Genomic DNA, 25,274 nt, shown 5'->3' on the forward strand with positions numbered 1-25,274 from the left:
TAACGTAGTTTTACAATAGTTTCCAAAGTGACGGGACAGTTCCCCTCACTGCCAGTCTGTTAGTACAATTGCAGGCCTTAAACCACAAAATAATGTGCCCCCAGCTGACCCCTTCATTACTGACACCTCATTGGCTCCCACATAACCAAGCTGCAAAAACCTGGCTGCCACATCCCTGCTTGCCGGAGTCACAGCTGGCGCATGTCATGTGTGCTGGTCATTGTGACATTTGTGACAGACAGTTGACTTTATAATGCCACTGTATGTAACTCAATGTAACCGCTCACCTGGACCAGCAAGGTGATAGGTCCACTCTTATCCACCTCCAGAATCTCGCCATTCTTTGTCCCCACCAGTATATGACCATGACCAAGAGATATGGCACGTATGGAAGGGTTGTCCTCCAACAGCAACCCTATACAGTGAATTATAGGATAACGTCAAAGACCTTCACTTTAACTAGGGGCAGAGGAAGCAATCTTCATTAAAGCTAAATGGATTGAGTGTTTAAATGGATTTCCACTGACTGATTCCATTGGCGTTGGAGCTATGAGCCCAGTATGTAATGTGATTGGCTCCACGGTGGCGGTATGAGAGAAAGGTGACCTTTTTACCTTTGGAGCCTGGAGCAAGGACTGCTCTCTTGATGGCGTACGTCTTGAGGCATCTCTCAAAGGTGTTGTCCCACAGAGCCACTATGCCGTCCTTCCCTCCGGTCACAAATCCCTCCAGAGTGGGACATTACGAGACAACAGGAGATAGATTAGAACCTCTCTTCTTTAATCACTCACATAGCATCATTGTATAAAACTGACATCTGAAATAATACAATCCTAGTACTCTATTAATTGACAATATTACACCATAATGGCACAAACAAAGAGAGAAACAGAGAGAGCGAGAGAGGAAGAAAGAGATGGACACAGAGACAGAGAGAGCGTCTCTATTTCACATTTCAAATGGCCAGTGTGTTAACCCCTTCCCTTCCAGTACCTTCTCCAGGGCGTGCATACTGAAAACTGGGCCATCATGGGCTTTGACTGTCTTCACCAGGAACATGTCTCTCCATATACAGATGTCTCCTGTGCACGTCCCTGAGAACACCATCTCCTCTGTCCAGCCATACACAGCACACATCATCGTCTCGGTCTTCCCCATGTTGCCCTTACGCCCAATCAGACCACCACCTGAAAGAGAGGTTGTGTCATTAACTCGCATGACAACACATCACACCATTCCTTGAGACACTGCTGAGTCAACTCTCTTGTCTGACTTTGGGGTCTCTTACCTGCTTTATGCCAGAACTTCATATGCTTTATCCCTGCTGTGACAAGCTTGTCAGGACAGTATGGATTCATTTTGATGACAAAAATCTTATCCTTGCTTCCCCTGAAAAATTATGACAAACTTGCATTAATTCCATTGCACAAAAATACAATGGATCTGAAATAGAAAAGGAATAAACTTAGAAGACAGTTAGTATACGGGGAATAAGATCACACCCAGTGCATCTGCATAGTTTGACTACCTCCCTCCCTAAGGGCTCTTGATCACTTCACATATGAACAATAAGGATCAGTGGCCTTTCCTGTCTAATCCAATGGAGCGTAGTGCACACCCTGGGATGGCTCCCTAATCACTGGCCTTTGTGCTGCTGCATCACTGCATTGCACTCACTGAGGCCAGAGCTGTACTGACACCTACTTCATCTCTCGATCCCTTTCAAGCTTTCTCACTCACTTTCTCTCACTTCCATCCCTCTCTCTTCCTCACCCTATCTCTTTTTCCTCCCCTTCTCATCGCTCATCCTCCCCCACCTCTCTCCCTCTTTCTCTCCTGCCCCCTCTCCCTCTACTCTATCTCTCCCCCTCACCATACTCCTGTCCCAGCTGAGGACTAGGCAGTGCACAAGGCAGGCTCTGTCAGGCCCCATTTCCCTCTGCCCGCCTCACTGCACTATCCACCAGGGCCTGCAAAGGAGATTAGTGCAGCTCCAAGCCGTCTCTGAGCTGCCACGGAAGCACAGTACACAACAGCTACAGCACGCAGGCAGGAAGAGGAGCAGTCCTCTACTGCTCTAACTAGCCTGATGGAATTCCAATGGCCTATATTACCACTATGAATATCAAGTGCAAAACCATAGAGGAACAAGACCAGCAAAGACTGGGAGAAATGGGGGTGTCCATATACACTACCGGTCAAAGTTTTAGAACACCTACTCATTCAAGGGTTTTTCTTTATTTTTACTATTTTCTACATTTTAGAATAATAGTGAAGACATCAAAATGATGAAATAACACATATGTAATCATGTAGTAACCAAAAAAGTGTTAAACAAATCAAAAACAAATTATAGTCCCGCTAAACCCAAACCAGATGGGATGGCGTATCGCTGCAGAATGCTGTGGTAGCCATGCTGGTTAAGTGTGCCTTGAATTCTAAATAAATCACAGACAGTGTCACCAGCAAAGCACCCCCACACCATAACACCTCCTCCTCCATGTTTTACGGTGGGAAATACACATGCGGAGATCATCCGTTCACCCATACCGCGTCTCACAAAGGCACAGCGGTTGGAACCAAAAATCTCAAATTTGGACTCATCAGACCAAAGGACAGATTTCCACTGGTCTAATGTCCATTGCTTGTGTTTCTTGGCCCAAGCAAGTCCCTTCTTCTTATTCGTGTCCTTTAGTAGTGTTTTCTTTGCAGCAATTCGACCATGACGGCCTGATTCACACAGTCTCCTCTGAACAGTTGATGTTGAGATGTGTCTGTTACTTGAACTCTGTGAAGCAGTTATTTGGGCTGCAATTTCTGAGGCTGTAACTCTAATTAACTAAATCTGGTTCTTCCATTCCTGTGGCGGTCCTCATGAGAACCAGTTTCATCATAGCGCTTGATGGTTTTTGCGACTGCACTTGAAGAAACGTTCAAAGCTCTTGAAATAGTCCATATTGACTGACCTTCATGTCTTAAAGTAATGATGGACTGTCGTTTTTCTTTGCTTATTTGAGTTGTTCTTGCCATAATATGGACCTGGTCTTTTACCAAATAGGGCTATCTTCTGTATACCCTCCCCCTACCTTGTCACAACACAACTGATTGGCTCAAACGCATTAAGAAGGAAAGAAATTCCACAAATTAACTTTGAAGAAGGCACACCTGTTAATTGAAATGCATTCCAGGTGACTACCTCATGAAGCTGGTTGAGAGAATGCCAAGAGTGTGCAAAGCTATTATCAAGACAAAGGGTGGCTATTTGAAGAATCGTAAATATAAAATATATTTTGATTTGTTTAACACTTTTTTGGTTACTACATAATTCCATATGTGTTATTTAATAGTTTTGATGTCTTCACTATTATTCTACAATGTAGAAAATAGTAAAAATAAAGAAAAACCCTTGAATGAGTAGGTGTTCTAAAACTTTTGACCGGTAGTGTAGATGCTAGATGACTATGTTTACAGTCCTGGATATTGGATATTTGCTAGTCTGAATTTCCATTTCGATTTTACATAATTTAATTTTTTTAAACGGCCACTTTCAATTTGAGATTAGCCCCCACAGTGAATGCAGTCTGAACCGAGGTTAAGATGGATGGGCCAGAGATCTGCACCAGACCTACACTTTAATCATTCAGCTGTGAGTTGGCAGGACCAAGTGTTCTCTATTCCGAAAGGAACAGCTTTAAGAGTCTGCAGGGTGATTCCCCTCCCTCCTCTCTTCATCAATCAATCTGTGAACCCAGGACAGTGCAGCTTTTTAAATTTGGCCCTCATATATAAATGTCCACATTTAAAGTGGAGGTGCTCAAGCTGTCTAGAGAATTAAAGGGAAGGTTTAGATCGAGAGCATTGATGGACTTGTTGTTATTCTCTCGGCTCTGGAGCCTGTACTGTACAATGGCCAAGGGATGGTTGCGATGCTGGACATTGCATGACTGGACACGTATCTGTGAATCAGTGGGGCTGGATGACTAATTTATCCTGCAGGGACTACTGACCAGGTTATAGCCTGTCGACAAAGACCTCACATTTACATGAATACTACCAAACTAAATCTGCACCAAAACTAGTATTATGAGGTCAATATACAGTACCAGTCAAAAGTTTGGACACACCTACTCATTCCAGGATTTTTCTTTAATTTGACTATTTTCTACATTGTAGAATAATAGTGAAGACATCAAAACTATGAAATAACACATATGGAATCATGTAGTAACCAAGAAAGTGTTAAACAAATCAAAATATATTTTATATTTGAGATACTTCAAATAGCCACCCTTTGCCTTGATGACAGCTTTGCACACTCTTGGCATTCTCTCAACCAGCTTCATGAGGTAGTCACCTGGAATGCATTTCAATTAACAGGTGTGCCTTTTTGAAAGTTAATTTGTGGAATGTCTTTCTTTCTTAAAGCGTTTGAGACAATCTGTTGTGTTGTGACAAGGTAGGGGGGTATACAGAAGATAGCCCTATTTGGTAAAAGACCAAGTCCATATTTCAAATAAGCATCCTATGACAGTGCCACATTGAAAGTTACTGAGCTCTTCAGTGAGGCCATTCTACTGCCAATGAGGTAGTCACCTGGAATGCATTTCAATTGCATTTCAATTAACAGGTGTGCCTTCTTAAAAGTTAATTTGTGGAATTGATTTCCTATTTTGAGCCAATAACTTATGTTGTGACAAGGTAGGGAGGGTATACAGAAGATAGCCCTATTTGTTAAAAGACCAAGTCCATATTATGGCAAGAACAGCTCAAATAAGCAAAGACAAAAGACAGTCCATCATTACTTTAAGACATGAAGGTCAGTCAATCTGGAACATTTCAAGAACGTTGAACGTTTCTTCAAGTGCAGTCGCAAAAACCATCAAGCGCTATGATGAAACTGGCTCTCATGAGGACCGCCACAGGAATGGAAGACCCAGAGTTACCTCTGCTGCAGAGGATAAGTTCATTAGAGTTACCAGCCTCCGAAATTGCAGCCCAAATAAATACTTCACAGAGTTTGTCACAGACACATCTCAACATCAACTGTTCAGAGGGGACTGTGTGAATCAGGCCTTCATGGTCGAATTGCTATAAAGAAACCACTACTAAAGGACACTAATAATAAGAAGAGACCTGCTTGGGCCAAGAAACATGAGCAATGGACATTAGACTGGTGGAAATGTGTCCTTTGGTATGGAGTCCAAATTGGAGATTTGCATGTGTAGTTCCAACCGTAAAGCATGGAGGAGGAGGTGTTATGGTGTGGGGGTGCTTTGCTGGTGACACTGTCTGTGATTTATTTAGAATTCAAGGCACACTTAACCAGCATGGTTACCACAGCATTCTGCAGCGATACGCCATCCCATCTGGTTTGGGCTTAGCGGGACTATCATTTGTCTTTCAACAGGACAATGACCCAACACACCTCCAGGCTGTGTAAGGGCTATTTGACCAAGAAGGAGAGTGATGGAGTGCTGCATCAGATGACCTGGCCTCCACAATCCCCCGACCTCAACCCAATTGAGATGGTTTGGGATGAGTCGGACAGCAGAGTGAAGGAAAAGCAGCCAACAAGTGCTCAGCATGTGGGAACTCTTTCAAGACTGTTGGATAAGCATTCCAGGTGAAGCTGGTTGAGAGAATGCCAAGAGTGTGCAAAGCTATCATAAAGGCAAAGGGTGGCTATTTGAAGAATCTCAAATATGTGTAAGGTTCGGTATTTATTTTCTTAGTTAACCTTGTGTTCTTGTACGTAGCTCTGTTTCTTTGTGTACTTGAACGTAGCCCTGTTTCTTTGTGTTCTTGAACGTAGCCCTGTTTCTTTGTGTTCTTGAACGTAGCCCTGTCTTTCATTTTTGTTCATTGATTTCACCTGTGTTAGTTACTCACCTGGTCTCATCAGCTCCTTATTTAGTTCAGTTCATTCTGTTTGTGCCTTGTGAGGTATTGTTCGTTTTGACTCTACTAAGCCTTTTCCTAGCTCGTTTGTGAGAATCAGTTATCGCCTTCAGCCCTAGGTTTGATTCACCTGCCTGTTTGCCTACCTGTGTATGACCATTTCCTGCCTGTGACCACGATTCCTGCCTTCTGCGAAGGCAAAATAAACAACTGCCGCGCTCTGCGCGTGAATCTACACCTTTTTCTCCCTGAGTATTCATTACAATATGAAATATATTTGGATTTGTTTAACACTTCTTTGGTTACTACATGATTCCATATGTGTTATTTCATAGTTTTGATGTCTTCACTATTATTCTACAATGTAGGAAATAGTAAAAATAAAGAAAAACCCTTGAATGAGTAGGTGTGTCCAAACTTTTGACTGGTAGTGTATATAACATGAGCTAACTCACAGAGAAAACAGAAAACATTATCTGTTCTTGTTTTTCATCAGTAAGAGTGCAGTGTTCCTAAAGCACGTCAACCCCTAGGACTTATCTTGACCTTTGACCTCTCTCTGCCTATCAAGGAGACAGCTGCTGAGATCTGAATGGCTCATCTGAGATGCCATAACAGCTACTGTACAGTACCAACCTGATGGCTGAGAGCTTCTCCCCCTTCCTCCAGTCCCAAAGGACAATGGTGTGATTGTCATCCAGCCCCACCGAGGCCAACCGCTTGCCATCCGCTGAGGAAGAACAACAAAACACAACTTCATTCAATACAAAATTCACAGAGAGCCTCCCTATTTACTGTTGTTTTGTGAGCAAATAGTAAACTAGCCTGCTCCCTGGTTTGATCCATGGTATGTAATGGCAGCTATGCCTCTGTCTGTGGCCAATTAGTGGGAGAGAGATGAGAGCCTTTTCCTTGATGTGCCAGCCTGCCAGAGTACACAGACTATTTCTGTAACGTGGTTGTTCAGAGCAATGCTCTTAAATTGTCACAGATTTCAACTCGCACCTCCTGTGTGAAGGAAGAGTTATTTTTCTTCATGGCTGACTGAGAATGTCAGGTTAGATTAAAGCAAAAATTGGTCGTTGTTGTGTTCAATGTGTTACATTATCTGGAGAGTGTATGGAAAGCATCTGTAAACAGCCCTGGGGTATTACCTGAGAAGTCCAAGGCACACACACCCAGCTGGTGGAATCCTTTCAACACAGACATGGGTTTCAGAATCTCTGTGTCCCATATGTGGATGGAAGAGTCTCGCCCCACCTGGACAGACAGAAGAAACAATTAGCTTCCATATAATGCTTCCACTCATCCACAGCAACTTCCACACCCACTCATGGCAATGCAATAGTTTAAGCACAGTCTTGGCAGTAAGAAATCATCTTTGGTTACTTTGCACCATAAGCATATGAGCCTCCAGCTCTCAAAGGTATACTCAGAGGTCAGCCTCTCTACCCTTAGGCCCTGAGGGGGGTAGCTACTCTATCCCTGTCTCTGAATATTTCATTGTTAGCAGTGCTACCTACTTGGCCTGTTGCTACATAGTCCTTGAGGGGGTGGATGGCCAGGCACAGGATGTCGTCGTCATGGCCCATGTAGAAGCGCTGGGTGTTCTGCTGTCGGTTGTACACCACCCCCACGGCCGCCACGTGGTAGACTATCTCCCCTGTCTGGGTGTAGAACAGGTTGCTCCTGCAGTCGTAGCCTCTGTAGCTGGAGCAGAACAACACAGGGAACAATTATTAATATAAATAATAATGATTAATTAATATCATTCAGAATCTATCTATTGTTTGTGTGACGTTTAATGGTATGTGGTGCTGCCGGAGGTCTCCTAACCCATGGATGAAGTGTAGCTTCAACCCGCTCCCTGGTGCTCTCTCCCTCTTCTTCATGGCCATCACACAGTGCTTCTCCTTGGACTGCTCTTTGAGCTGAGGTAGATCTTCTTTGTAAACCTGGACATGGAAATACAATATAAAGAATCTGTTAAGGTTTTTATTCAATGTAATATCAGTTGTTTTTCATAATGTGTCATTTTCAAAGGCAAAGCCATCTGAGAGGAGAGCAGGTGTTGTGTCACTAACCTTTAAAAAATATATATATTTATTTGTAATTTTACCCCTTTTTCTCCCCAATTGGTAGTTACAGTCTTGTCCCATCGCTGCAACTCCTCTACGGACTCGGGAGAGGCGAAGGTCGAGAGCCATGCGTACTCCGAAACACGACCCTGCCAAGCTGCACTGCTTCTTGACATAATGCTCACTTAACCCAGAAGCCAGCCGCACCAATGTGTCGGAGGAAACACCGTCCAGCTGGCGACCGGAGTCAGCTTGCAGGAGCCCGGCCCGCCACAAGGAGTCGCTAGAGCGCGATGGGACAAGGAATCCTGGCCGGCCAAACCCTCCCTTAACCCGGACGACGCTGGGCCAATGGTGCGCCGCCTCATGGGTCTCCCGGTCACGGTCGGCTGTGACACAGCCTGGGATTGAACCCAGGTCTGTAGTGACGCCTCAAGCACTGCGACACAGTGCCTTAGACCACTGCGCCACTCGGGAGTCTTTGTGTCACTAACCTGCCGCCGATACGTGAGCTGTGTCTCCTGCTCGATCTCTGAGTCCATCTCAGGCACGTCCGACTGGTCCGAGTCCGACTCCTCACTGTTGGAGTCGCCCAACGTCTCTGTGGGAGAGAAGAAGACGACTACATCAGATCTATTCTACCACCCAGCTGCTCCCACATCAGATCTATTCTACCACCCAGCTGCTCCCACATCAGATCTATTCTACCACCCAGCTGCTCCCACATCAGATCTATTCTACCACCCAGCTGCTCCCACATCAGTCTGTTGAATAGAGTTAAAAACACACTAATCCATAACTAGCAGACAACCAGTATTGAGTCCCATTTTAGCCAACACCAAAGTGGATCACAGAACAATAGTTTGCTGGGTAAAGATGACATCTCATATTCATCAAGCAAGCCTTTTAAAAGACTTAAGTGGTGGACTGCTTGCCCCGTTGAGCAGCCCTATTACTCAGACTGAGACATAAAAATGCTGATGCAGAGAAACTTGGTTGGCCGTGCCAAGACCAGGCAGTGAGTAGCCCTGGCACTGCTAGGCTGCTACTTGCTGGTCCATTAGGAAAATTAAATGGAATGGCAGTTAGTATGTTGTTTCATTTCACAAAGCGCAGCACAGCTCTGTCTGAGACCATTTAGTTGAGAAACATTACTTACAAATGAGGTCAAGGTCGTAGGAGCTGTACACAAACAAGAAAGTGCTCTTCCAGCTAGTGTCACTTCAAATGTGATCTTGTGGATCTATGACCTGATGTAGAAAGCTTTTAAATGGGATAAGGAACACCATTCAAGGGGAAGGGTCACAGAGTCTACTAGACTTCTCTGCACTTCGGAGTCATATTCACATTTAGCAGGGGTGATGTTATAGAATAGAATGGGGCAGTAATAGAAATGGGACAGTGATGTACCTTGAGGTGCTATGTGAAGAGCTTCTTTCGACTTTCTGTCAGTGACAAACTTCCACTGGAACACTGAGTGGTCAGCTCCACCAATGGTTATCACCCACTGGTAGTCATGTGACCACCTGGCATTGGTTATATGGGCAGAGTGACCTAAATACTTTTTAAACTTTGCACCTGGGATAGAGAGAAGAGTAGTTTTAGGTTAATTTGTGAATGCATGAACTGACAACATCACATCAATGAATAGAGAAACCAATGGAAATCCTTACCTTTTCTTACACACGGGTACCGTAAAAGCTTCACTAATCCATAATCATCTGCTGTTACTAAAACTTGATTATTAAAGTTGGCGTCAACAGAGTTGATGTCATTGATCTCTGAGTATTTGGGCCATATTCCGTTGACCTCGGGGCCCAACACACACGTCCACGAGGACCACTGCACCAGCTTCAGCTCTTCCCTGTTGGTGATCTCTTTACCGCCTGAGTAGAAAGACAATAATAACTCTATCATGTGCAACTAAAACATCAAATGAGCAGCACATTAGTCATCATGACAATGTTGTGTCATGGCCATATGTAGGGCTGGCACAATTATCCTATAATAACCAAACTAAAAAGAATGATCGTCATAATCGTCTTAACACATTCATTTTAGGAGGGGGAGGGGATTCAACTTTATTTTTAAGTAGATATACAGTAGTTTACTCAATTGCAGTTTAACATTTTTACATGGTGGGTAAAGTTGGTCATCATTTTACAAGCAGGACGGCACAGTCGAGAGGAGAAGCTTCATTTCCAAAAGTTCCAAGCAGTCAAAACCATTTGTTTTTGAGCCAGGGGTGTCACCAAGGCTGCGTTATATGTCGTAGCTAATTTTCAAAGATGCATTATGATAAGTTCAAAATAAAATTAAACAAAAATGACAGTTATGACAATAACCGTGGCCATTTGCATGACAATAATCGTTACCCAAAATTACACAATCGTTACAGCCCTAGCCATATGTCACTATAGTTACAACAAGCCATACATGACACATATAGCAGTTAAATATAATTAATAACAGTGTAGAAATGACACAAGAGATATCCTGTCTTAGCCGGTGCACTTTCCTTCCCATAGAGAATAAGGCTCTTCACAGTGTCATTTATCTGCATGCCGAGACGTCTAATCGTCAGACTTACTTGGCATCCTGTAGAAGAGCCTCTTTCCGTTGCCGTCATTGGTCTGCAGATACTTGCTGTCTGTGGACCAGTCCATGTGTGTGATGAAGCTAGTGGAGCCAATGCACTCTCCCACCTTCTTGTACCTCTGCACCACGCCGTAGATGTCTACAGAGTTATCATTGGATCCCACGGCCAGGTGAGCTCCGTCAGGAGAGTACTTCAGCTCATGGATGGCCTCCTTCCTGTCTTTGATGTGGACCACCTCTGTCATATCTCTGTTGAGAGGGAGGACGTTACTGGAAAGGTCATTTACTATATTCTTTAAATAAAAAACAACCATCCTCTAATCAAATTGAGTATCCATGCATCCACTAACTTGTCATATTGTTCATGAGTAATGAAATTGCAAAAAAAAGGAAGTTAACATGAAGTTCATACCAAGCTAATCAGAAAGAATCAGATGTGCGCTTTGATCTCTGCCCTGTACTCACCTGACCCGTAGGACGGTGAAGGAGCCGTCCTTCATGCCCAGCGCCAGATGAATGCCGTCCGTGCTCACAGCTGCACAGCGGATAGGCTCCTCCATATTACAGCGAGCTATCAGTGCATGATCTATAAGGCTCCATATTCTACAGAGACAGAGGGAGAAACAGCAAAATAGACAGAGGGAGAGGGAGAGATAGAGGGAGAGACAGGGAAATAGGGAGAGACAGAAACGGAGCGACAGAGGGAGAGAGAGGGAGGGACAGAGACAGAGGGAGAGGGAGGGACAGAGACAGAGGGAGAGACAGAGGGAGAGACAGAGGGAGAGACAGAGGGAGAGACAGAGGGAGAGACAGAGACAGAGACAGAGACAGAGACAGAGACAGAGACAGAGGGAGAGACAGAGACAGAGGGAGAGGGAGGGACAGAGGGAGAGGGAGAGGGAGGGACAGAGACAGAGGGAGAGACAGAGGGAGAGACAGAGGGAGAGACAGAGACAGAGACAGAGACAGAGACAGAGACAGAGGGAGAGACAGAGGGAGAGACAGAGACAGAGACAGAGACAGAGACAGAGACAGAGGGAGAGGGAGGGACAGAGACAGAGGGAGAGGGAGGGACAGAGACAGAGGGAGAGACAGAGGGAGAGACAGAGGGAGAGACAGAGGGAGAGACAGAGACAGAGACAGAGACAGAGACAGAGACAGACAGAGACAGAGACAGAGGGAGAGACAGAGACAGAGGGAGAGGGAGGGACAGAGGGAGAGGGAGAGGGAGGGACAGAGACAGAGGGAGAGACAGAGGGAGAGACAGAGGGAGAGACAGAGACAGAGACAGAGACAGAGACAGAGACAGAGACAGAGACAGAGACAGAGACAGGGGAGAGACAGAGGGAGAGACAGAGACAGAGACAGAGACAGAGACAGAGACAGAGACAGAGGGAGAGGAAGGGACAGAGGGAGGGACAGAGACAGAGGGAGAGGGAGGGACAGAGGGAGAGACAGAGGGAGAGACAGAGGGAGGGACAGAGGGAGGGACAGAGACAGAGACAGAGGGAGAGACAGAGGGAGAGACAGAGACAGAGGGAGGGACAGAGGGAGGGACAGAGACAGAGACAGAGACAGAGGGAGAGACAGAGACAGAGACAGAGACAGAGACAGAGACAGAGACAGAGACAGAGGGAGAGACAGAGACAGAGACAGAGGGAGATACAGAGGGAGAGACAGAGGGAGATACAGAGGGAGAGACAGAGGGAGAGGGAGATACAGAGGGAGAGACAGAGGGAGAGACAGAGGGAGAGACAGAGGGAGAGACAGAGACAGAGACAGAGGGAGAGACAGAGACAGAGACAGAGACAGAGGGAGAGACAGAGACAGAGACAGAGGGAGAGGGAGAGACAGAGACAGAGACAGAGGGAGAGACAGAGGGAGAGGGAGAGGGAGAGACAGAGACAGAGACAGGTGGAGGGAGAGACAGAGACAGAGACAGAGACAGAGACAGGTGGAGGGAGAGACAGAGACAGAGGGAGAGGGAGGGACAGAGACAGAGATGGAGGGAGAGACAGAGACGGAGGGAGAGACAGAGACGGAGGGAGAAATAGAGACAGAGACAGAGGGAGAGACAGAGACAGAGACAGAGACAGAGACAGAGATAGAGACAGAGACAGAGACAGAGACAGAGAGGCAGAGACAGAGGGAGAGGGAGAGACAGAGGGAGAGAGAAACAGAGACAGAGACAGAGACAGAGGGAGATACAGAGGGAGAGAGAGACAGAGACAGAGACAGAGACAGAGACAGAGACAGAGGGAGAGGGAGAGACAGAGGGAGAGACAGAGACAGAGACAGAGACAGGGAGAGACAGACAGAGACAGGGAGAGACAGACAGAGACAGGGAGAGACAGAGACAGAGGGAGAGACAGAGGGAGAGACAGAGACAGAGACAGAGACAGAGACAGAGACAGAGACAGAGACAGAGACAGCTTTGCAAGTGGTCATGTGGGTCCAATTCCTTCATGAACCATATAAGTACCTGAATATGTGTACCTGTATGTATACATTGCTTTGGACACACCAGATCATTTCAGTAACTGCATTTGTGGGTGGGATACTGTGGTTATAATGAGCATAAACTAATCCTAGGGTTTGACAGTGGTTGTACTTGGTCACCCACCTGACTGAACGGTCATCGCTGCCGGTCATGGCCAGGGGCTTGGTGGGGTGCACCGCCAGCGCCCACAGCTCCCCCTCACAGTGACCCTGCATGATGAGGAAGGGCTTGGTGCGATCGTGGACCACCACCTCAAAGATCTCACTGTCCTGGGTGCCCACCAAGATGTGATCTCCGCGCCAACACACGCTGCGCACTGACAACCCTGTCAACACACACATGCATGCACAAACAGTTAATGGATTAAAAAATGCAGACAGACACCCACACACAGAGTGGCTGAATAACCAATAAGGGGAATGGAACAATACAATACATGGGCTTTCATGCACATAAGGACAGAGGTAGTTCTCTGACTGTACAGGGCCCTGCTCACAGTTAACCACCTCTGCTATTTTCACCTCTAGCTACTGTTAGGCCCAAGACCACAAATCAAACGAAAGAAAGAAGAAATGAAACAACTATCATTCCCTAGAATAGTTCTAGATTTAATAGAAAAGGGTCTACCGGTATACAAAAGGCCTGTACTATCAAACAACATGAGAAGAACACACTGGTTAATTTAACGACTCAGTGCACATTGGCATCCTGTGGACTGGCTCTGTGTGGGGTAGAGAAGAGTAGATGGGGGAGTTGTATGTCACCTTTATATCCCTGGTCTGTTTCCCTGAGATCGATGACAGTAATTGGTTTGAAGTTGAGATCCCATAGTCGGACGCAGCCGTCCCGGCCCCCAGTGGCAAAGCCCTCCTCACAGGCATTCATGCTGAAAATCCCTGACTGGAAGAAATGACAGTCTGTCAGTGGGGATGTGCACCATAAATGAACAAGACAGACCAGCGGTACAGCAGCTAGTAACAGCCCTGCTGCAGCAGATACATGTCTAACAAGACTTTCACAATTAAAAACTAGCTGCTGCCTGAAGAGATAACACAACGGTGCATTACATAAAGCGTTTGAACCATTGTTTTTTTCCTTTTTTATTGGCACGCTCCGGGGGCCGCCTGCTGTGGAAGTAGAGCCACAGGGGCTACATGACATGGCGTCACCCTGCTAAACATGTCCTCTTGTATGCTTGCATTAGGCGAAATAAACCAAGCTCTATGGATGGAGGAGTTGTTCAGTCGTAGGTGGGTGAGTTGGACATGGATGATGATGTGTTTTATCATCCTCTAACGATAGCACTAAGGTGGGTGTAGGTAGGCAGGCATTGTGATTGAGTGAGTTTTGTGTCTGAATGTGAAAGCAGGCCTGTGGCAGACATGTGGGGGCTGTAGGGGAATGCAAGCCTGAGCTGCATAGCATTACATCTTTTGATTTGAAAAGAGTCTGCTGCTTAGCATTCCTCAAACTACAGCCCACTACTGACAGGGGTGACACATAAACAAGAGACACCACCAGGAAGTGAGGCAGAATTAAGCTGATTAGAAGTTAGAAACAACAACCACACACACTTACTCCATGGGCTCCTTGGACTGTCCGGATCAGGTTGATGCCCTTCCAGACGTAGATGTCACCGTTCAAGGTACCTGAATATGTGACCTCATCTCTGGCACAGGCCAGGCAGAGGATAGTTTGGAGATCTCCCGTTTTGCCAAAAACTCCTCGCTTAGGGGTCAGGGCGTTGCCACATAAGCTCCAAAACTGAACCCAGAAACAAACAGGGGTGACAGGAGAGAAGACTGAGTTTAATGTGGTGGTTAATAAATGAATCAACCAACTCATCCTGCCCTGAGAGTCATACTTTAATAATTTAAAAACTTTATCTAGCATGGAAACAAGGCTGCAGCATTTTAAATTGTGTTTATTTGTAGAGTAAACAGTAGTTTAATTTGGTAAAGTAAAGTACAAGGCCCAAAGGTCTGTACAAAATGACAAAGACAAACACTGGGATCACATTGCGCACTTGTTTCTTATACACCCGTTTGAGTCTTTCTGCATGTAACATCTCAATTTACATCCACACACCCAGACACACACAAACACACACACACAGATCCATCTCCACACACAAGCTCAAATCTAAATCCCTCACCAAGTCCACAGTCGTGAACCCATGCTGGAGGTCAGAGCTGTAGTCAGCTGATCAGCATGCACAGACACACACCCTGCCTCAGGGCAGGTATCACCATCACACACAGTCTCCACCACCACCGGTCACTATCAAGCACAGACCCACCATGGTCTATGAACAAGGTCATTGGGATGCACGGGCACATTCCAGACCGCGGACAAAGTCCATAAAGCGGAGAGCCGCTCTGTCTGCATGACGAGGAGATCAAAGGAAAGAGTTGAGTGTGTGTTGTGTTTCCCATGCCCAGACACTGGCACCGTGGCACGTGACAGAGCACACAGAGAGATGCACTCGTCAAAGGGAGCAGCTGGAACATGACAGGCTTTCTCATTTCCTGACTGTCTCTCATCTCAATATTTATCCCCCTAGCTTTAGCTAGAGCCTGGATCTCTGTTCAACTGTAAAATGCCTATAGGTGTAATCATGATGCATTATACATGCAGGCTTTAAGTAAACCAAATTCCAAACAACCTTTGAGTCTGATGTAGATAGTAGCACTATCCTCCACAGAGGGCGCTAAGTGCAGTATAGTGTGTATTACGTATCAGACGAGAAGAGTGCTGTACGTCTGTAGAGCTAAGATAGGAGCCAGGGATGAGCTCTGGTATCAGCCCAGCCAGTGAGAGCATCACTAACACTTTGCCGTGGAGGGAGAGAGGGCCAATGTATTAACAGGAGGGATCAATTATCACAGGCCAACATCATCATCTCCACTACACAGCCCCAATGTCCCACTGTCCCACTGTCCCACTGTCCCACCCCTGAGCGTCTGAGGACCTGGGACACCACAGGGGAGGATGTTCTTAATCCTGCTGAGGAAGTAAAACCAGAAAGTAGTGTACAGGAAAAGAGAGCGGGTACTTGGCGTGAGGGCAGGTCGTGTTGAGTTGTGTAGCCGTAATGGTGGCACTCAGTGGATCTCGGCAGGGCTTTGTGTCCCAGCCTCAGCCTGTTGTGGAGGCAGGCAGTGGGAATGGAGGCAGCATGAGTGGGCGCCTGGGTGGCCCTGCCTGCCTGGGTCTGATAAGACAGGGATACGCGGGCAACGGCTAATCCCCTCACTGCTCTAAATTACTGCTGAGAGGAGACGAGAGGCTGGAGGGTTTATAATGAGAACAAAGGGAGAGAGAGAGAGAAAGAAAGAAAGAAAGAAAGAAAGAAAGAAAGAAAGAAAGAAAGAAAGAAAGAAAGAAAGAAAGAAAGAAAGAAAGAAAGAAAGAAAGAAAGAAAGAAAGAAAGAAAGAAAGAAAGAAAGAAAGAAAGAAAGAAAGAAAGAAAGAAAGAAAGAAAGAAAGAAAGAAAGAGAGAGAGAGAGAGAGAGTGAGTGAGTGAGTGAGCTAGTGAGCGAAAGTGTGAGTGAGAGAGAGCTGTAGCGACAGCGTAGTGGAACACTTCAATTCTGCTACAGAATAACAAGTAAAACCACTCTCTTTAAAAGCAGAGATAGCAGCAAGACCAGACATCCTCCCCAGCCAAGACTCAGGCTGGCCACAGTGAGTCATAAAGAAGATGAAGGGGAAAGAGAGGGGGATGCTCTAGCTAAGTGTGCCAGCCTAGGATCTGCAGAATGTCAGTCAGTCAGTAACATGGCCACCTTCCTACACCGCTTCTCAAGGGAAAACCTTTTAATGTAAGCAAAGTGGAGAGGGTGTAATTCATCAGCCAGGGCAGGCAGGCACCAACTCCCCCTCCTCACCACACCATTCCCCCGCTCTGCTTGCCGCTCATAACCACTACAGTGACTCTCAATGTCATGGCACTGACGGCTTGACTGAGCATTACGGAACTGATTGACTGACTGGCTTATTCTCCATTTTACAGCAATGACTGACTGACTCAGTGTAAGGATACTTGCTGACTGACTTGTGTCAGGGTCCTGCCGGAGGAGGCTTTGAAATCATCCCACCCTACAGCTTAAGCATCCCTGTTTGCATGTCTGCCTCTCTTGTCTGCCTGTCTACATCCTCAAAATATCAAGATCTCCCTAACAGCTCAGCACAGAATGTGTGTTAGTGTGGTTGAGTGTATATATGTGCACATTGGGTGCCACCTACGTGAAGGTCGAACAGAGCGCTAAGGGTGATAGACACACGGCAGGATCTCCTTAATCAAGGCAACAGTAAACGTCGTCCCCCACAAATGCCAAAATCGGGCCAGTGGTGTCTGAGATATCGCGTGTGACTAATGTACGTACAGTTGATTACTATAGCGCTCCCCTTGGGCCAATTAGTGTAATTTTGTCTCTATGACAAGACGCATCATTCACCCAAGTTTTGCCAAAATCGGGACAGTGGTGTATGAGATATTGTGTACGTTAGCTAGACTAATATCCCTGAACATGTGTACCACATTTCATCACTCTGAGTCAAACAGATGAAGAGATATAAACATGTGCCCGTTATAGCGCCACTGTGTGGTCAATATGAATGTTATTGCATATGCTGAGTCTTGGCAGTGTTTGCAACATATGTACAAATGTATGTTACAATACAAATATCCTTGACTGATTTATATGCATTTATGTGCCAGACCACACCCACATGAATGTTTATTGGTCAATAGCAACCATGTTTTAGGTACTAGTCTGGAAAATATTGCGTTGAGAGACCTTTGTCCATAGATGCCACATATCAAGATTTGTGCCAGAAAAGTAGCGTTTTAAGTGTTCTTCACAAAATTCTAAATGGCGGAAATTCCATCATGGCGGACCTTATGGGTCCCTGAGGCAAATGTGTTCCTTGTGAGGCGAGTGACCTATGTACCGAATTTCATGACTTTAGGTCAAACGGGGTGAGGGGCGAGATCTTTCAAAGTAAGATTTTTAAATATATTGTTATAGCGCCACCATCTGGCCAATCAGTGTAATTGTGTAAATGCCAGATCTCTATGGCAAGACACATCATTCACCCAAGTTTTGTCAAAATTGGGCAAGTGCTGTCTGAGATATCGCGTGTGACTAACGTACGAACATACTAATGTACCAACGGACGGAGACAGATCCACAGTCCCCTCCCCGACTTAATCGTGGGGGACAACTAATCATGGAACAGCCAGACGCGTGCGTGTCTGCAAGTCCCAGGCACATGGCTGCTAAGCAAATGTCACAGTCAAAGCCAAATCAAATGACCTTCTGATCGCAAAAGGATTTTAGCTAATGGTGGATCCTCTTGCTTCCCTCTTGTCTTTTGTGTGGAGGTGGGGGCGGCAGACAGTCCCAGAGACTGTGTTTTTCTGGGACTGTAGTGAGGGGATTATTGGGGCTAAATCTCCTGGATGCATTGAGTGCTATAATCGCTGAGTGAGCACAGGGCTGGGGAGCAGATGTCACATGGTCCGCAGGGTAAAGGCTCTGGAATTATGTGGGGCGATTGCTGGATTGCCTTGGCATCATGCGATAGAAAGAGAGAGAGAGAAAGACAAAGAGAGAGATAGACATGGAAAGGGAGAAAGAGCGAGAGGGAGGGAGAGAGGGAGAGAAAGCGAGAGAGAGAGAGACAGAGAGAGAGAGAGAGAGAGAGAGAGAGAGAGGGGGGATTGGTTCGCTGCAGTGGGGTTGTGGGAGAGTAGGGGTATTATCATGAGGGATGGGGGTGGGGGGTGGGGGAGACAACAGGCAGGGCAAATAGGATGGAGAGTCATCATTGAGATCCATGTCCCCTGAGAAATACTAAACCTATGTCAAGGAGGATAGTACCTCCATATTACAGATAAGGTAGATACAGTTGAAGTCGGAAGTTTACATACACTTAGGTTGGAGAAGTACAAAAGTATCAATATCCACAGTAAAACGAGTCCTATATTGACATAACCTGAAAGGCCGCTCAGCAAGGAAGAAGCCACTGCTCCAAAACCGCCATAAAAAAGCCTGACTACGGTTTGCAACTGCACATGGGGACAAAGATCGTACTTTTTGGAGAACTATCCTCTGGTCTGATGAAACAAAAATAGAACTGTTTAGCCATAATCTTTATGTTTGGAGGAACAGGGGGGTAGCTTGCAAGCCGAAGAACACCATCCCAACCGTGAAGCACGGGGGTGGCAGCATCATGCTTTGCTGCAGGAGGGACTGGTGCACTTCACAAAATAGATGGCATCATGAGGAAGGAAAATTATGTGGATATATTGAAGCAACATCTCAAGACATCAGTCAGGAAGTTAAAGCTTGGTCGCAAATGGGTCTTCCAAATGGACAATGACCCCAAGCATACTTCCAAAGTTGTGGCAAAATGGCTTAAGGACAACAAAGTCAAGGTATTGGAGTGGCCATCACAAAGCCCTGACCTCAATCCTATAGAACATTTGTTGGCAGAACTGAAAAAGCGTCTGCGAGCAAGGAGGCCTACAAACGTGACTCAGTTACACCAGCTCTGTCAAGAGGAATGGGCCAAAATTCACCCAACTTATTGTGGGAAGCTTGTGGAAGGCTACCCGAAACGTTTGACCCAAGTTAAACATTTTAAAGGCAATGCTACCAAATACTAATTGAGTATATCAACTTCTGACCCATTGGAAATGTGATGAAAGAAATAAAAGCTGAAAGAAATCATTATCTCTACTATTATTCTGACATTTCACATTCTCAAAAATAAAGTGGTGATCCTAACTGACCTAAGACAGGGAATTTATACTAGGATTAAATGTCAGGAATTGTGAAAAACTGAGTTTAAATGTATTTGGCTAAGGTGTATGTAAACTTCAACTGTAGATCAATTCCTATCCCAATGATAAACACACAATCACACACAGAAGCACACTCAACTAAATGAAAAGTATCCTATGAAAACAGAAGTTCCCTGTGATATATCTCTCTCTCAAGACAACAATTTGGTCAAAATTTCATTTGGGGAGTAGTGTTTAATGACCATTTAAGTGGAACACCATGAATCTAATACAAGGCTTTGCAGAGATATGAGTGCTTCATTGAAGACAGTAGTTTGTATAGAGAAATGTAAAGCTGAATGTGAAGAACTGAAAGGGAAAAATGCTGAATTCTCCTTTAAAAATAAGAAATTGTTCCTCCTCTGCAGTCCACATTAATAGAGATTAACTTGAAAAAATAGATTTCTATGAGTCATTGCCTGTCCTACTTATGTTATGGATTAATAGTCATAAACTCCAGAATAAAAGTAATTTGCATATATCACTTAGGGCTTTGATATGATCACAGCGATAAAGCAAAGAAGACAGAGAGAAAAGGAGTGCATTACCATTAAATTCTCTGCGGAACTTTCTGAAAACATTATGTAAATAAGACACAAGACATCACACCTTTTCAAAAGCAGACTGGTTATGTACTACATTAGACAACATATACTACATGACCAAAAGTATGTGGACACCTGCTCATTGAATATTTAACTCCAAAATCATGAACATTAATATGGAGTTGGTCCCCCCTTTGCTGCTATAACAAACTCCACTCTTCTGGGAAAGCTTTCCACTTGATGTTGGAACATTGCTGCAGGGACTTGCTTCCATTCAGCCACAAGAGCATTACTGAGGTTGGGCACTGATGTTGGGCGATTAGGCCTGGCTCGCAGTAGGCGTTCCAATTCATCCCAAAGGTGTTCGATGGGGTTGAGGTCAGGGCTCTGTGCTGGCCAGTCATGTTCTTCCACACCGATCTCGACAAACCATTTCTGTATGGACCTCGCCTTGTGCACGGGGGCATTGTCATGCTGAAACAGGAAAGGGCCTTCCCCAAACTGTTGCCACAAATTTGGAAGCACAGAATCATCTAGAATGTCATTGTATGCTGTAGCGTTAATATTTCCCTTCACTGGAACTAAGGGGCCTAGCCCAAATCATGAAAAACAGTCCCAGACCATTATTCCTCCTCCACCAAACTTTACAATTGGCACTATGCATTGGGGCAGGTAGCGTTCTCCTGGCATCCGCCAAACCCAGATTCGTCCATCAGACTGCCAGATGGTGAAGCGTGATTCATCACTCCAGAGAATGCGTTTCCACTGCTCCATTGTCCAATGGCGGCAAGCTTTACACCACTCCAGCCGACGCTTGGCATTGCGCATGGTGATCTTAGGCTTGTGTGCGGCTGCTCGGCCATGGAAACCCATTTCATGAAGCTGCCGACGAACAGTTATTGTGCTGACATAGCTTCCAGAGGCAGTTTGGAACTCGGTAGTGAGTGTTGCAAACGAGGACAGACCATTTTTATGCTACACGCTTCAGCACTCGGTGGTCCCGTTCTGTGAGCTTGTGTGGCTTACCACTTTTCCACTTCACAATAACAGCACTTACAGTTGACTGGGGCAGCTCTAGCAGGGCAGAAATTTTACGAACTGACTTGTTGGAAAGGTGGCATCCTATGACAGTGCCACGTTGAAAGTTACTGAGCTCTTCAGTGAGGCCATTCTACTGCCAATGTTTGTCTATGGAGATTGCATGGCTGTGTGCTTGATTTGATACACCTGTGGCTGAAATAGCCGAATCCACTAATTTGAAGGAGTGTCCACATACTTTTGTATATACAGTACCAGTCAAAAGTTTGGACACACCTACTCATTCCAGGGGTTTTCTTTATTTTTACTATTTTTTACATTGTAGAATAATAGTGGAGGCATCAAAACTATGAAATAACACATATGGAATCATGTAGTAACCAAAAAAGTGTTAAACAAATCAAAATATATTTTATATTTGAGATTCTTCAAATAGCCACCCTTTGCCTTGATGACAGTTTTGCACACTCTTGGCATTCTCTCAACCAGCTTCATGAGGTAGTCACCTGGAATGCATTTCAATTAACAGGTGTGCCTTCTTAAAAGTTAATTTGTGGAATTGATTTCCTATTTTGAGCCAATAACTTGTGTTGTGACAAGGTAGGGAGGGTATACAGAAGATAGCCCTATTTGTTAAAAGACCAAGTCCATATTATGGCAAGAACAGCTCAAATAAGCAAAGACAAAAGACAGTCCATCATTACTTTAAGACATGAAGGTCAGTGAATCTGGAAAATCTCAAGAACTTTGAAAGAAAAAACCATCAAGCGCTATGATGAAACTAGCTCTCATGAGGACCGCCACAGGAAAGGAAGACCCAGAGTTACCTCTGCTGCAGAGGATAAGTTCATTAAGTTACCAGCCTCAGAAATTGCAGCCCAAATAAATACTTCACAGAATTCAAGTAACAGACACATCTCAACCGCAACTGTTCAGAGGAGACCGCGTGAATCAGGCCTTCATGGTGGAATTGCTGCAAAGAAACCACTACTAAAGGACACCAATAATAAGAAGAGACTTGCTTTGGCCAAGAAACAGGAGCAATGGACATTAGACCGGTGGAAATATGTCCTTTGGTCTGATGAGTCCAAATTTGAGATTTTTGGTTCCAACTGTCGTGTCTTTGTGAGACGCAGAGTAGGTGAACGGATGATCTCCGCTTGTATTGTTCCCACCGTGAAGCATGGAGGAGGAGGTGTGATGGTGCTTTGCTGGTGACACTGTCAGTGATTTATTTAGAATTCAAGGCACACTTAACCAGCATGGCTACCACAGCATTCTGCAGCGATACGCCATCCCATCTGGTTTGCGCTTAGTGGGACTATCATTTGTTTTTCAACAGGACAATGAACCAAAACACACCCCCAGGCTGTGTAAGAGCTATTTGACCAAGGAGAGTGATGGAGTGCTGCATCAGATGACCTGGCCTCCACAATCACACGACCTCAACCCAATTGAGATGGTTTGGGATGAGTTGGACCACAGAGTGAAGGAAAAGCAGCCAACAAGTGCTCAGCATATGTGGGAACTCCTTCAAGAATGTTGGAAAAGCATTCCTCATGAAGCTGGTTGAGAGAATGCCAAGAGTGTGCAAAGCTGTCATCAATGCAAAGGGTGACTACTTTGAAGAATCTCACATATAAAATATATTTTGATTTGTTTTTTGGTTACTACATGATTACATATGTGTTATTTCATAGTTATGATGGCTTCACTATTACTCTACAATGTAGAAAATAGTACAAATATAGAAAACCACTGGAATGAGTAGGTGTGTCCAAACTTTTGACTGGTACTGTATAGTGTATCTGTGTGTGCTAAACATACAACCAATTACAGATCCAAACACACTTTGTAAGGTATGAACTTGATTTAAACAGTACCTTGATATGTTTGACACCACAGCTAACAAGCTTGCTTGGCTGGTACAAGTCCCATGATATATCAAATATCTGTGGGATAGATCACATGGTAAGTTTAACTATGTACAATTAAATGCAAAACATACTGTGCAACAAATACGTTTATAACACTTTTGATGTCATCTTCAATTAACGTCATTAAACAAGGCTTAACACAAACACTTAAGGTGTGGCAGTGTGTGTATGTCTGTATCTGTGTGAGTCATTGTGTGTATGTTGGTTGAATAAAAATGAACACAGCTGCATACATATCATCTTTTTAAAATTCAATTTCATTAGCTTAGCATCTCTTCAGACAGAGTCTGGAATGCTAACGATCAATCAGGCCTAACTTGTTTATGTGCGTCTCCTTTGGGTTCCCGCTCCTTCCTGCTCCATCCTGGCTGCATTTATAACTACAGTAAATGAGGAGATTGATCTGGGCCTGGTGCCTGAGACAGAGAGGGGAGGATGCTATAGTATACTTACCCTGTCAGCGTGGCCAGGAGCTGCTGCCAGCACCTTGCCCCTCCTCCAGTCCCACACACAGATCGTGTTTTTGGAGTCTAGACCCACTGAGACCAAACACTGCAGAGGAAAAAGCATTCTATGAAACAGAATGTATGGTACAGACCACAGTCTACTCTAAACACCACTATTTTGTTACATTATACTCATATGACTTACGACTACAATAAAATAAAAGATAACATTGGCTGCATACAGTAAAAGCACCAGTTTCCAAGCCTCTGGCTCTGGCTGGGAGCCCATCTGTATGGGTCTGCTGGAAGGGGCTCCTATAGCCCAGTGAGTAGGCAGCAGCAGGAGAGGGGATGCTAATGGAAATCCAGCTCTACTCTGCTGCACCTTGCTCTGTGTGGTGGTGGGAGGCCACTTCGATCTGCCATTGAATCAATGTTTGGGCATGGCGAGAATCCATGGGAGGGGATGAGAACTACTTTAACTGTGTTTGAGAAGACTGTATCTTAATGAAGGGTAGAGCTCCACTTCATGATGAAACATTGTGAAACTGGGGGGTATTCATTCAGCAAAGAATGCTGAGATTATCTGGATCGAAAAGTCTACATGAAGAAATGTATTGACATTATTCCGAAGGGCTAGGCTTACACATGTGGATATAGGGCTCTAACTTCTGTCATTGAGGGGATTCGATTAAGCCGGGTCGGTTGCACCGGCTATGACACGGGACAGGGTGAAGCCGGTGAGGGAGGCGCTCCCTGCTCAAATCGAACAGTAATCTGCGCCGCTCTGTAATATTGTCAACAAGGCAGCAAGATACATCATTCAGAAACATACAACATCTCTTTTCCATAAAATATATGTTTGAGTTTTCAAAATACACTCTTAAAAAAAAGGGTTTCAAAAGGGTTCTTCGGCTGTTCCCATAAGAGAACCCTTTTTGGTTCCAGGTAGAACCCTTTTTGGTTCCATGTAGAACCCTCTGGGGAAAGGGTTCTACATGGAACCCAATAGGGTTCTACCTGGAACCAAAAAGGGTTCTTCAAAGGGTTCTCCTATGGGGACAGCTGAAGAACCCTTTTAGGTTCTAGATAGCACCTTTTTTTCTAAGAGTGTAGTTTTCTTTGGGAACGTTGCTATTATTATCTGGGTGAATTGTTTTCTGCACATACTGGTGCTAGTCTGGTTTCAAGTCTTTTAAACTAACGTTCCACTCCTTTTACTCTGTGGCATATGACACAGAGTACAAGGAGTGGAATAAAAAGACTGGCAACCAGGCTACACTGGTGCTACCAAATCAAAATTCCAGGATGCACAGCAAAAATATTTAGGGGCATATGTGACCAACTGGTTGCAATTAAGAGCCCTATGTGGATATTAAGG

General features: G+C 45.1%; 1 protein-coding gene across 2 annotated transcripts in view; it reads right to left on the bottom strand.

Annotated features, from left to right (window-relative positions):
- LOC121544898 (echinoderm microtubule-associated protein-like 5) overlaps positions 1-25,274 on the bottom strand; it is a 50,823-nt gene that overhangs the window by 11,962 nt on the left and 13,587 nt on the right. For both annotated transcript variants that reach the window (XM_041855129.1, XM_041855128.1), the window contains exons 3-20: positions 23,901-23,999; positions 23,394-23,462; positions 14,653-14,838; positions 13,839-13,974; positions 13,198-13,399; positions 11,040-11,177; positions 10,567-10,823; positions 9,650-9,862; positions 9,387-9,554; positions 8,471-8,577; positions 7,735-7,853; positions 7,422-7,608; positions 7,053-7,158; positions 6,535-6,628; positions 1,289-1,389; positions 994-1,187; positions 615-726; positions 288-415 (exon numbers count right to left, since the gene is read on the bottom strand). In XM_041855129.1, coding sequence (XP_041711063.1) covers positions 288-415; positions 615-726; positions 994-1,187; positions 1,289-1,389; positions 6,535-6,628; positions 7,053-7,158; positions 7,422-7,608; positions 7,735-7,853; positions 8,471-8,577; positions 9,387-9,554; positions 9,650-9,862; positions 10,567-10,823; positions 11,040-11,177; positions 13,198-13,399; positions 13,839-13,974; positions 14,653-14,838; positions 23,394-23,462; positions 23,901-23,999 — 2,616 coding nt within the window. The remainder of the gene's footprint in view (positions 1-287; positions 416-614; positions 727-993; positions 1,188-1,288; positions 1,390-6,534; positions 6,629-7,052; positions 7,159-7,421; positions 7,609-7,734; positions 7,854-8,470; positions 8,578-9,386; positions 9,555-9,649; positions 9,863-10,566; positions 10,824-11,039; positions 11,178-13,197; positions 13,400-13,838; positions 13,975-14,652; positions 14,839-23,393; positions 23,463-23,900; positions 24,000-25,274) is intronic.

Source organism: Coregonus clupeaformis, chromosome 29, assembly GCF_020615455.1.
Source record: "Coregonus clupeaformis isolate EN_2021a chromosome 29, ASM2061545v1, whole genome shotgun sequence".
NCBI lineage: Eukaryota > Metazoa > Chordata > Actinopteri > Salmoniformes > Salmonidae > Coregonus > Coregonus clupeaformis.